Source organism: Rhinopithecus roxellana, chromosome 1 (genome assembly GCF_007565055.1).
Source record: "Rhinopithecus roxellana isolate Shanxi Qingling chromosome 1, ASM756505v1, whole genome shotgun sequence".
In the NCBI taxonomy this organism is placed as follows: Eukaryota; Metazoa; Chordata; class Mammalia; order Primates; family Cercopithecidae; genus Rhinopithecus; species Rhinopithecus roxellana.
Genome location: NC_044549.1, coordinates 130,126,460 through 130,140,506, shown reverse-complemented (window position 1 = coordinate 130,140,506; position 14,047 = coordinate 130,126,460). Strand labels below are relative to the sequence as shown.

The 14,047-nt window shown below is 40.0% G+C and overlaps 1 protein-coding gene across 3 annotated transcripts in view; it reads left to right on the top strand.

Moving 5' to 3' along the window:
- VPS8 (VPS8 subunit of CORVET complex) overlaps positions 1-14,047 on the top strand; it is a 263,309-nt gene that overhangs the window by 198,122 nt on the left and 51,140 nt on the right. For all 3 annotated transcript variants that reach the window (XM_030931118.1, XM_030931123.1, XM_030931127.1), the window contains one exon: positions 2,899-3,064. In XM_030931118.1, coding sequence (XP_030786978.1) covers positions 2,899-3,064 — 166 coding nt within the window. The remainder of the gene's footprint in view (positions 1-2,898; positions 3,065-14,047) is intronic.

Sequence of the window (14,047 nt, the reverse complement as noted above, 5' to 3'; positions counted from 1 at the left end):
CTGTTCAGGACAAGTGCTATTAAATGAGGGAAGGCATATCTGAGGACGTGACCTTTGAACAGAACAAGAGAGGGAGGAGCAAGGGTGCTGAGAGGTGTTTGGATTCCAAGTATCCTTTAAAGGTAGGGATAATTTGCTGGTATATTAGATGCGGAATATGAGAGAAAAATGAGTCTTTGGTCTGAGCAATTGGGTAAACATGTACCATTGTCTAAGATGAAGAAGATACAAGGAAGTGGGGAAGTCAAGAGTTTTGTCTTGCACGTGTTAGGTTTGATGTGTACTGTTAGACATCAAGTAGGGATGCCAGCTAGACAGTTCGTCAAGTCAGAAATCTGGAGATATGTTGAGACTGGAAAATTTTAATTTAGAAGTTGTCAGCATATGATATTTAAGCTACATTGCAAAGAGAGAAGAACCCTAGTGCAGAATGAAGGTGTTGGTCTCAGGAGCAAAGACAGCTCATCTAGAATGTATGGATAGAGGTAACACAATATGACCATGGAGCCAAACTTCCTGAGTTCAGATATTGACTCTGCTACATGCCAGCTGTGAGACCTTGGACAAGTTATTTAACCTCTTTATATTTTAGTTTCCTCATCTGTAAATAGGATAATAGTACCTACCTCCTAGGGTTTTGTGAGGATTGAATGAAATGATTTATATAAGGCACTTGTAACAGTGCCTGGCATGAGTAAGCACTATCTGAGTGTTAGCTCTGCATGAAGATTGGTAGACTTGATGGTTGGAAGAGGAGGTAGTTCTCTTCACACGAAGAGCCCATTCAGGCGAGAAATATTTATTGAGCACCTGCTGTATGTGAGCTGCTATTCAAGGGGATAGGATACAGGAGGAACGAAACAAAGGCTCTACCCTCATGGAGTTTACATTGTAGTGTCAGGGATAGACCATAAGCCAACAAGTGAAATGCCAGATACTGATAACTACCATGGGGGAAAAAAATGTTAAAGGAGATACAGAGTGTTTGGTGGTGGATGCAGATATTTTATATAGGTTGGTCAGGGAAAGGCTCACTGTTAAGGTGACTTATGAACAGACAACTTAAAAATTAATTAATAGAAAAATAATTAATAGTTACATGAATAAAAACGAGCTATGCTATAGAGAAAAAGGAATGTTGGGAGCTACTAATTTATAGAGTAGCCCGGAAAGCCTTCTTGTTTAAATGACATTTGACGGGATCTAAAGGAAGTGGCTGTGCAACCTCAGAAGAGAGTACACCAGGCAGAGGAGCCAGGTGCAGAGACCATGAGGCAGGGGAGCCTTGGCATTCTTGAGGAGTAGTGAGTAAGGAGGCTAGTGGCACCTGAGCAGCCAAGGAAGGAGACAGTGAAAGAGACTTCAGAGGAGCAGAGGCCAAATCATGTAGGAGCTGGCCCAAATCTAACTCATTTTTATAATGAAAGTGAGACTTTTACTCTGAGATGCGAAGCCATTGGATGATTTTGAGGACTGGGGCGGTGACATGATCTGACCTATGTCTTAAGGATTACTCTGACTGTTGTGTTAAAGGACTAGAGAGATCAAGGGGGAAAGCAGACGGATCAGTTAATATATATATATATATATATATGCACACACACACACACACACAGAGAGAGAGAGAGAGAGAGAGAGAGAGACAGAGAGAGAGAGACAGAGAGAGAGACAGGAAGAAAAAAGAAAAAGAATATAAAGACTATAGAAAAGAAAAGGATTGATTTCTGAAATGTCCAACATTTTAGGTTAGAGAAATGAAGACAAATCAGTGTAGATGGCTGAGAATTATTCTCAGTACTCAACTTCTGGGAGGCTGATTTAGTCATTTAATGTAATCAGTAGGGAATTTCTTTATATGAATAGTGTAAGGATTTACTACAGCAGTGACATTTTTGTAAATGTTTAATCAAATCACAACCCTTGCCTTGAATTTGGTGATCAGACCATTCATGTTGTTATCAAGCTACTTAAATAGTTATGATTTTTTCCAGTTGCCTTTTTTTAATTTTATTTTTCATGTTGTTATCAAGCTACTTAAATAGTTATGATTTTTTCCAGTTGCCTTTTTTTAATTTTATTTTTTTCTTTTTGAGATGGAATCTCATTCTGTCTGCCAGGCTGGAGTGCAGTGACGCAATCTCAGCTCACTGTAACCTCTGCCTCCTGGGTTCAACCAATTCTCGTGCCTCAGCCTCCTGAGTAGCTGGGATTACAGGTGTGTGCCACCACACCTGGCTAATTTTTTGTTTTTCTTGTTTTGTTTTGCTTTTTGTTTTTTTTGAGATAGAGTTTTGCTCTTGTCGCCCAGGCTGGAGTGCAGTGGCACGATCTTGGCTCACTGCAACATCTGCCTCCCGGGTTCAAGCAATTCTTCTGCCTCAGCCTCCCAACTAGCTGGAATTATAGGTACCTGCCACCACACCCGGCTAATTTTTTGTATTTTTAGTAGAGGTGGGGTTTCACCATGTTGTCCAGGCTGATCTCAAACTCCTAACCTCAGCCGATCTGCCCGCCTCGGCCTCCCAAAGTGCTGGGATTACAGGCGTGAGCCACCATGCCCAGCCCCCCGTTGCATTTTTTTCAGACTATCTGAAAATGCCATCCATATTTCATAGTTTGGTAAATGAACAGAAGTTCAACTCATCCTTTGGGTAGTTTGTAGTCAGAGAACAGTGATTTGTTTGTACTCACAACATAAGTATACAAATATATGAATGTGGATTTTTAAAAAGAGAGGACAGCAGCAAGTACATTCCCTTTCTTGTTTCTTACCCTGTGCAGCCATCAGTGCCTTTCTACTTGTTAGGTATCTTTATTGCTTCCTAAGTACACTTACAAGCTTATGTTGATGGATTTTGTGATAGTAAAAAGGACACATTCGTTGCCTTCATTTTGCAGCTGTGGCCATTTGTATCACTCATTCTGCCTTCAAAACAAAGAATGCACCATGGAAATTGAGGGCCAAACAAGATGGACGTGCTACAAATGCAGCTCAAGTAACAAAGTAGGAAAACTCAGTGAAAATTCATCTGAAATTAAAAAGGGAAGGATAACCCCATCACAGGTAAGACTTGTTTTCGTGGCAAAATGGAGATGGTCTTTTCTTACCAATGTCATTTGGGCCTGGTTTTCATTTTCTTCGGTTCCCATAGGTCTCAACAAATTTACCTGATAAGTATTGGGTACATGAAATGTTCTTTTCAGTCCTATTTAGTGTTTGAAGAGCCTCTCCTCTCTACTCAGTACAGAAAAAAAAAAAACCATGAATTTGAGAGCAACAGATGACATTTTCTGCCTTTAAAAGGCTGAAGATCTAGTTGGACAGATGAGGTGTACACACATGAGCCTGTTTTTAAGACCCTTTGACACAGTAACAGCCCAGCAAATACGACTGAATACTTGCAAGTACCAATGAGTACCTATATGATAAGAGTGCAGAATTATGACTTTTAAGTAGGGCTGATGATGGACAAGGTGCATGCACATATGCTCTTTCACTGCCTTTGGAGTCTGACTGCTGGACTAGATGATAATTTTATGTATTTTACAGCCTTTTTTTTAAAGCAGGCAGTGGAGCAGAATTTGAACTCTACCGCTTGATAGTTTTCAAGAGAACAGAGCTTGACAACACAAGGGGTTCAATGTGGAGAAGTTACTGGGACTGGGACTTGATCATTGTGCTCTACTCAGCTATACTTCCTCTTTGAAGTAGTATCATATTTTCGGCTTCCCGTTCCTTCCTCTGTGCTACCCTATCCTATAATTGGCCCTCACATCACATAGTGAAAAGTTGGGCTTGTTACTTTTCTCTTTTTTTTTTTTTTTTGAGATGGAGTCTCGCTCTGTTGCCCAGGCTGGAGTGCAGTGGTGTGATCTCGGCTCACTGCAAGCTCCACCTCCCGGGTTCACGCCATTCTGCCTCAGCCCCCTGAGTAGCTGGTACTACAGGTGTATGCCACCACGCCTTGCTAACTTTTTGTATTTTCAGTAGAGACAGGGTTTCACTGTGTTAGCCAGGATGGTCTCAATTTCCTGACCTTGTGATCTACCTGCCTCGGCCTCCCAAAGTTCTGGGATTACAGGCGTGAGCCACCGCACCCGGCCTCTCTTTTTGTTCCATCAGCCATCAGCATTGTATTAGAAGCAAAGCCTGAGAAAACCTCATGACTAACATCTCTCCAGATAACCATGTAGAACTTCTACTCTCCAGTGGTAGCCTTTCCATTTATACCTTCCCCAAGTTTGTATTGAACAGTGTGATAGGCACTTGCCTGGTGCCTGAGGATACAATGGTAGACAAGGCAAACATGGTCTTGTCTTGCAGAGTTTACAGTCAATGAAATTACAAAAGGATTTTTAACTAAGTACTCTCAAGTTTTTTCTGACTCCAATTCAGTTCAATTCTAATACTACGTAGAGTTAGAGACTCCATAGTTTAAGGGTTCAGTTCCATAAGACAGTCCTGGCCAGGCGCGGTGGCTCAAGCCTGTAATCCCAGCACTTTGGGAGGCCGAGACGGGTGGATCATGAGGTCAGGAGATCGAGACCATCCTGGCTAACCCAGTGAAACCCCATCTCTACTAAAAAATACAAAAAAACTAGCCGGGTGAGGTGGCGGGCGCCTGTAGTCCCAAGCTACTCAGGAGGCTGAGGCAGAATGGCGTAAACCCGGGAGGTGGAGCTTGCAGTGAGTTGAGATCCGGCCACTGCACTCTAGCCTGGGCGACAGAGCAAGACTCCGTCTCAAAAAAAAAAAAAAAAGACAGTCCTCACTTTAAATGCCAGTCACAAAGTACTCAGGCTACCTACTTTTGTCTGACTTGGCTGCAAATTCAGTGGTCCCCATGACCCCCTCTCGGGTTCCATAATTCACTAGGATGACTCACAGAACTCAGGAAACACTTTATTTACATTTACCAATTTATTATAAAGGATGCAACTGAGGAAGAGCCAAATGGAAGAGATGCATAGGGCAAGGTTGGGAAGGGGGATGAGGAGTGGTAGAGATTCCATGCCCTTTCTGGGCCTAGCACATCAATGTCTACACTAACCCATAAACTCCTCAACTCCACCATTTACAGGTTTTTCTGGAGGTTTCATTATGTAGTCATGCCTGTTTAAATTATTGGCCATTTATGATTGAGCTCAATCTCCAGCCCCTCTCCCCTCTGCACAGGTTGGGAGATGGGGCTGAAAGTTTCAAATCTCTAACCATGGCTTGGTCTTTCTGACACGCAGCCCCCATGCTGAAGCTACCTAGGGGTCTCCAGTCACCAGTCATCTTATTCTCATGCAAAAGACACTCTCATCACTCAGGAGATTCCACTTGTTTTAGGAGCTGTATGCCGGGAACCTAAGACAAAGGCCAAATATATGTATTTTTATTATACCGCAAGTACTTAGAGATGAACTATGCTGTAAGATAATGAGTAGATATGAAATAGGTATGAGGGATCATGGAAGGCTTCCTAGAAGTGCCATGTTAGCTTCCCTTGAAGGGAAAAAAAGAGGAGTAAGCTAGACAAGTTTAAGTGCAAGGGTAGACAGCAAGGGGAGTATTGCAGGCAGAGGAAACAATACATGGAATAAACACAGAACTAGAAGGTAAGCACAATGGAATCAAGAGGGTCAGAGAGAGTGATATGAGGTGAGGCTCATTAGGCAAGCAAGGACCAAGTTAAGTACTTACGTGTGCCAATACTTATGGCATTATATTTTTTCATTGGTAAGTATAATGTTAACTGTGGAATTTTAGTATGTAACCTTTATATCATGTTTAGGAAATTCCCTTTTATTCCATGTTTTCTTGAGAAATTTTTCATGAATTGGTGTAAAATTTTGAAAGCCATTTACACTACATTGGTGGCCCTCTTCCCTTATTCCCCACACCTCCTGCAGCGAAGAAAGGTAATCTGTTTCATTGAATTTCTTCCTTCTCAAGCATCAAGAAAGGGGAAACCATTTTATTTAATTTTATTTTTAAATTTTTTATTTCCATAGTTTTTGAGGAACAGGTGGTTTTTGATTACTTGGAAAAGTTATTTAGTAGTGATTTCTGAGATTTTGGTGCACCCATCAGCCAAGCAGTGTACACTATTCCCAATGTGTATTTTTTTATCCCTCACTTCACTCTAGTCCTTCCCCCCTCCCTGAGTCCCTAAAGTCCATTGTATCATTCTTATGCTTTTGCATTCTCATAGTTTAGCTCCCACTTATAAATGAGAACATAAGATGCTTGGTTTTCCATTCCTGTGTTACTTCACTTAGAATAATGGTCTCCAACTCCATCCAGGTTGTACAAATGCCATTATTTTGTTTCTTTCTATGACTGAGTAGTATTCCATGGTGTATGTATACCACATTTCTTTATCCACTCCTTGGTTGGTGGGCATTTTAGGTTGGTTCCATGTCTTGCAGTTGCAAATTGTGCTGCTATAAACATGCGTGTACAAGTGTCTTTTTTGTATAATGACTTCTTTTCCTTTGGGTAGATACCAGGTAATGGAATTGCTGCATCCAAAGGTAGTTCTACTTTTAGTTCTTTAAGGAACCTCCATACTGTTTTCCATAATGGTTGTACTAGTTTACATTCCCACCAGCAGTATAAACGTGTTCCCTTTCCACTACATCCATGCCAACATCTGATTTTTTATTATTTTTTAGGGCCATTCTTGCAGGAGTAAAGTGGTATCTTACTGTGGTTTTAATTTGCATTTCTCTGATAGTTCAGTAATGTTGAGCATTTTTTCACATGTTCGGCCATTTGTGTATCTTCTTTCGAGAATTGTCTATTTGTGTCCTTTGCCCACTTTCTGACGGGGTTGTTTTTTTCTTGCTGATTTGTTTGAGTTCCTTATAGATTCTGGATGTTAGTCCTTTGGTGGATGCATAGTTTGTGAATATTTTCTCCCACTCTATGGGTTGTCTGTTTACTCTGCTGATTTTTCTTCGCCTGTGCAGAAGCTTTTTAGTTTAATTAGGTTCCATTTATTTATTTGGGCTTTTTTTTTTGCATTTGCTTTTGGGTTCTTGATCACGAAGTCTTTGCCTAAGCTAATGTCTAGAAGGGTTTTTATGGATTCAGGTCTTAGATTTAAGTCTTTGATGCATCTTGGGTTGACTTTGTATACAGTGAGAGTTGAGGATCCAGTTTCATTCTTCTACATGTGGCTTGCCAATTATCCCAAGCACCTTTTGTTGAACAGGGTGCCCTTTCCCCACTTTATGTTTTTGTATGCTTTGTCAAAGACCAGTTAGCTGTAAGTATTTGGCTTTACACCTGGTTTCTCTGCTCTGTTCCATTGGTCTGCATTCCTATTTTTATACCAGTACCATGTTGTATTGGTAACAATACCCTTGTAGTATAGCGTGAAGTTGGGTAATGTGATGCCTCCAGATTTGTTCTTTTTGCTTAGTATTGCTTTGGCTATGTGGGCTCTTTTTTGGTTCCATGTGAATTTCAGGATTTTTTTTTCTAGTTCTACTTAGAATGATGATGGTATTTTGATGGGAATCGCATTGAATCTGTAGATTGCTTTTGGCAGTATGGTCATTTTCACAATATCGATTCTACCCATCCATGAGCAAAGGTATTTCCATTTGTTTGTGTCATCTATATTTCTTTCAGCAGTGTTTTGTAGTTTTCCTTGTAGAGGTCTTTCAACTCCTTGGTTGGGTATATTCCTAAGTATTTTATGTATTTATGTGTGTATTTATTTATTTATTCTTGCAGCTATTGTAAAACGGATTGAGTTCTTGATTCTCTTGGTTTGTTGTTGGTGTATAGCAGTGCTACTGATTCGGGTATGTTAATTTTGTATCCTAAATCTTGACTGAATTCCTTTATCAGATCTAGGAGCTTATTGGATGGGTCTTTAGGGTTTTCTAGGTATACAATCATGTCATTGGTGAACAGTGATGGCTTGACTTCCTCTTTACTGATTGGGTGTCCTTTCTTTCTTCCTGTTGTCTGATTGCTCTGGCCAGGACTTCCAATACTAAGCTGAATACATGTAAGTGGGCATCCTTGTCTTGTTGCAGTTCTCAGGGGAAACCATTTTAAAATTGGATCTACCCATCAGCAGCAGGTTTGTTTCTGAGGCTATCTCATTCTGCAGGACAGGAAAGATGACCCAACATTTTCATTATCAGGAAACTTCAGTAAGATCAAATCTAGACACTTTATTGTAATTGTATGGAAGACAGAATGAGAACTATTTTGTTTTTTCTTAAATTTTCCTCTAGCTGTCTGTGTCCCTTGATTTTCTTGCATAAGATATTGTAAAAAGATCTAGTGGGTTAGGTAACATAAGAAGGAAGAGGATATGAAATTTATCAAATACATGTGTTAGATGTTTTATGGTAAGTTAGTCTTTACATCAAGTTATGAGGGTGATATGATCCTTATTTTACAACTGTAGGAACTGTCTGTAGCTCAGAGAATGAGGGCCAATATTTGACCTCAAGTGTGTAAGACCATTATCACCCCGAATTGTCCTAACACCAACCTAATCTGTTTTTATTCTGGTTTTATTGAAACCTGGTAAAGCTGATTTTTCAAATACATCCATACTATATTGGCAGTCCTAATTAAGATTTCTCACCATTGTGTGAACCATTCACATTTCCAGTTATAAGAAAATTTTAAATGAAAATACTAATTCTACTATGATGGTTTTCTATTAAATTTTGTTATAAGAAAGTTTTACTTTGCTTCCTTAATTTCCTTTAAAAATCTGTCATCCTGGTTAAGTTCCTACGTAGTACATGGAGAGCAGCACAAGAGGGCCCAGTGACTCAGACATCAAGCTGAAACAGCCAGTCAGCTTCCACCTGTTGCACTCTACACCTAGAAGATGGTGAATGCATTGGAGTCCCCTCACTGCCTTTGTAATGGGATCCTTCTGTCAAATAACTTTTTATTTCATCTTTTTCTAAGACGTGAGATAATTAACTTTTACTTCTTCAGTTTCTGGCTCCAGCTCTACAGGATGCAAGAGTTACCCTCAAAACTATGGTCATGGCAGGTAAAGTATTTCTTCCTGCCACTTCTATCTTACTGCTTTTTTCATCACTGGTCAATATATGCATCCAATAATTCAGACATAATAGTTGTCTGCCAACAAGGTTACATAGATGTGATGGGGGTTACTCCCCAGAAAGCCTGCTTTCCTCTGGAATAAGCACTTTTAGTCTTCAAAAAAAGGAGAAATGACCCAAATTACTTTCTTTCCTTATCTCCCCCTCTTCCTTCTTCCCCCAAGCTTACTGAAAATCAGCTCTATAGAATAGGCCTTGTAAATCCATCTGATTCTCTTTCTGATTTCGCTACATACTACCCACAGGAGAAACTAATTTCAACTGAAGTACTCAACATTCTAGTATATTTTCTCAACGAACATTACTCAATCAAATAATTTATTTTTTAAATTTTATTTATGGTTTTTGAGATGGAGTCTCACTCTGTCGCCCAGGCTGGAGTGCAGTGGCACGATCTTGGCTCACTGCAAGCTGTGCCTCCCGGGTTCATGCCATTCTCCTGCCTTAGCCTCCTGAGTAGCTGAGACTACAGGCGCCCACTACCACACCTGGCTAATTTTTTGTGTTTTTAGTAGAGACGGGATTTCACCATGTTAGCCAGGATGGTCTCAATCTCCTGACCTTGTGGTCCACCCGCTTCGGCCTCCCAGAGTGCTGGGATTACAGGCGTGAGCCACTGCTCCCGGCCTATCAAATAATTTAAATTTCTCCTTTGATTATTTCTTCATTAAATTCGTAGTAGCAAATAACAATCTTCTTTGGCATTGATTAGCATGAGAAGACATTATCTTGCTATTAATTGTTAAAAAAATAGTATTTGTTAGTCAACAGGCAACCTGATATAAATTCAAAGAAAAATATCTAAGATTTGCTAGATTTCAATTAACAGGGCTTGGAGTTCTTGAGAGTAGGTAATAAGCTAACACATTGTTATGTACCAGAACATTCAAGTTGTTATTCCTTTTAAAACTTCAAAAGCAAGAACATTCTTAGACACTCATTAGGGAGTTTTATATGGTATTGTTCAGAATCAGCTGAGTTTTTCCCCACTACTTGGAACTGGTTTTATTTCTTGGTGTTTATTGTTCTCTAGGAAAATGTTCTGTCTTTTGGGGTAAATGTATAAATAATGCCAGGAGGAAGTATGAACAACTTCCAAGTAAGTATTCAGTAAATGATATTTATGTTCACTAGCCATAATTTTCTGTTAACCATTGCACATTACTTAATTGTTTTGAATTCCCACTATACTTGGAGATTCAGTTTACATGCCATTTAATGAAATAGGAACAGTGATATTAATGCCTGTTTTCATTTGTCCATTTTAAAAGAATATTAGCTTTCTGATATAAATAGGTCATATCAATACTATATTACTATAATTAAACCAAATACTAAAAAATGAGATTTCAGTGTTCAGCAGTAGTGTCATTTCTCAAAAGAGTGTCTTCAACATTAAACTTATAAATTAAATGAAGATTAGTATATCTCAGAAGTACATAGAGATGATTGATCATCCTAATATAAATGCAGCATTTTGAGGATACTTTTGCCCATTTTCCAATAATCTTGTTATTGTACTGTAGTACTAAGTGATTCACTACTTCAGCCAGTATTTAATGTTAAGTGATTCATTACTTCAGCCAGTATTTAATGTATGCCTGCATTGAGCCAAACACTATTCCTGGTATGACAATACATTGGTGAATAAAAAAATAACCATAGTTCCCACTATCATATAACTTCCTATCTAGTAAGGAAACTAGACATAAATAATTAAATAAACCAGCATTATATCAAGTATATAGCTTCAAATTGTGATAGGTACATAATTGGCATAAAGGGAAATAGTAGAATATTATAGGGAAAATAGCATGAGGGAAACGTACTTTAGATGGTTAGGGAATCTTTATATGCAGAGGTAATATTTAAGCCAAGACTTGAAGGCTAAGGTGGTACCAGCCATATGAAAGCCATTTCAGGCAAGAAATTTCAGGCAAGAGAGAACAGCAAGCACAAAGTATCTGAGGAGACAAATGACTTGTTCAAGGAACTGAAAAAAGATCAGCAGCTGGAACATCGTGCCTAAAAGGGAAAATGGCCAGGAATGAGGTTGAAGAAGTGGGTAGACAGGGCCTGGTTAGCCTTAAAGACCCTGGTAAACAGGTAAGCATGCATTATATCTAATATATAGTTTCAAATTGTGATAGGTACTTAATTGACATAAAGGGAAAGAATAGAATATTACAGGGAGAGTAACACGAGGGAAACCTACTTTAGGAGACAAATGACTTGTTCGATCAAGAGTTTGGTTTTATTCTTTTTTTTTTTTTTTTTTTTTTGAGAAGGAGTCTCGCTCTGTCACCCAGGCTGGAGTGCAGTGGCCAGATCTCAGCTCACTGCAAACTCCGCCTCCCGGGTTTACGCCATTCTCCTGCCTCAGCCTCCTGAGTAGCTGGGACTACAGGCGCCCGCCACCTCGCCCGGCTAGTTTTTTGTATTTTTTTTTAGTAGAGACAGGGGTTTCACGGTGTTAGCCAGGATGGTCTCGATCTCCTGACCTCGTGATCCGCCCGCCTCGGCCTCCCAAAGTGCTGGAATTACAGGCTTGAGCCACCGCGCCCGGCCTGGTTTTATTCTTAGGAAACACTGAATGGTGATTGCAGTTGTAGAAAATGAATAGATAGCCAGATTTGTATTACCAGCCCAGTTCTCACTTATTTTCCAGAGCTGTGTAACAGTCAGACTTTTGAAGTTTTGTAAATTTGTACATTTCCCTTTGATGCAGAAAAGTCTTCATGCAGACAGAACTAAGGATGAAAATAATAACAAGAAATTGTTTTTAGTATTTTTTTTAATTTTTTATTTTTTTATTATACTTTTAAGTTCTAGGGTACATGTGCATAACGTGCAGGTTTGTTACATATGTATACTTGTGCCATGTTGGTTTGCTGCACCCATCAACTCGTCAGCACCCATCAGTTCATCATTTATATCAGGTATAACTCCCAATGCAATCCGTCCCCTCTCCCCCCTCCCCATGATAGGCCCCGGTGTGTGATGTTCCCCTTCCCGAGTCCAAGTGATCTCATTGTTCAGTTCCCACCTATGAGTGAGAACATGCGGTGTTTGGTTTTCTGTTCTTGTGATAGTTTGCTAAGAATGATGGTTTCCAGCTGCATCCATGTCCCTGCAAAGGACGCAAACTCATCGTTTTTTATGGCTGCATAGTATTCCATGGTGTATATGTGCCACATTTTCTTAATCCAGTCTGTCACAGATGGACATTTGGGTTGATTCCAAGTCTTTGCTATTGTGAATAGTGCCGCAATAAACATACGTGTGCATGTGTCTTTATAGCAGCATGATTTATAATCCTTTGGGTATATACCCAGTAGTGGGATGGCTGGGTCATATGGTACATCTAGTTCTAGATCCTTGAGGAATTGCCATACTGTTTTCCATAATGGTTGAACTACTTTACAATCCCACCAACAGTGTAAAAGTGTTCCTATTTCTCCACATCCTCTCCAACACCTGTTGTTTCCTGACTTTTTAATGATTGCCATTCTAACTGGTGTGAGATGGTATCTCATTGTGGTTTTGATTTGCATTTCTCTGATGGCCAGTGATGATGAGCATTTTTTCATGTGTCTGTTGGCTGTACGAATGTCTGCTTTTGAGAAATGTCTGTTCATATCCTTTGCCCACTTTTTGATGGGGTTGTTTGTTTTTTTCTTGTAAATTTGAATTCTTTGTAGATTCTGGATATTAGCCCTTTGTCAGATGAGTAGATTGCAAAAATTTTCTCCCATTCTGTAGGTTGCCTGTTCACTCTGATGGTAGTTTCTTTTGCTGTACAGAAGCTCTTTAGTTTAATGAGATCCCATTTGTCAATTTTTGCTTTTGCTGCCGTTGCTTTTGGTGTTTTAGACATGAAGTCCTTGCCCATGCCTATGTCCTGAATGGTACTACCTAGGTTTTCTTCCAGGATTTTTATGGTGTTAGGTCTAACATTTAAATCTCTAATCCATCTTGAATTAATCTTCGTATAAGGAATAAGGAAAGGATCCAGTTTCAGCTTTCTACTTATGGCTAGCCAATTTTCCCAGCACCATTTATTAAATAGGGAATCCTTTCCCCATTTCTTGTTTCTCTCAGGTTTGTTAAAGATCAGATGGCTGTAGATGTGTGGTATTATTTCTGAGGACTCTGTTCTGTTCCATTGGTCTATATCTCTGTTTTGGTACCAGTACCATGCTGTTTTGGTTACTGTAGGCTTGTAGTATAGTTTGAAGTCAGGTAGCGTGACGCCTCCAGCTTTGTCCTTTTGACTTAGGATTGTCTTGGCAATGTGGGCTCTTTTTTGGTTCCATATGAACTTTAAAGCAGTTTTTTCCAATTCTGTGAAGAAAGTCTTTGGTAGCTTGATGGGGATGGCATTGAATCTATAAATAACCTTGGGCAGTATGGCCATTTTCACGATATTGAGTATTCCTATCCATGAGCATGGTATGTTCTTCCGTTTGTTTGTGTCCTCTTTTATTTCACTGAACAGTGGTTTGTAGTTCCCCTTGAAGAGGCCCTTTACATCCCTTGTAAGTTGGATTCCTAGGTATTTTATTCTCTTTGAAGCAATTGTGAATGGAAGTTCATTCCTGATTTGGCTCTCTGTTTGTCTGTTACTGGTGTATAAGAATGCTTGTGATTTTTGGCCGGGCGCGGTGGCTCAAGCCTGTAATCCCAGCACTTTGGGAGGCCGAGACGGGCGGATCATGAGGTCAGGAGATCGAGACCATCCTGGCTAACACGGTGAAACCCCGTCTCTACTAAAAAATACAAAAAAAAAAAACTAGCCGGGCGACGAGGCGGGCGCCTGTAGTCCCAGCTACTCGGGAGGCTGAGACAGGAGAATGGCGTGAACCCGGGAGGCGGAGCTTGCAGTGAGCTGAGAGCCGGCCACTGCACCCCAGCCTGGGCGGCAGAGCAAGACTCCGTCTCAAAAAAA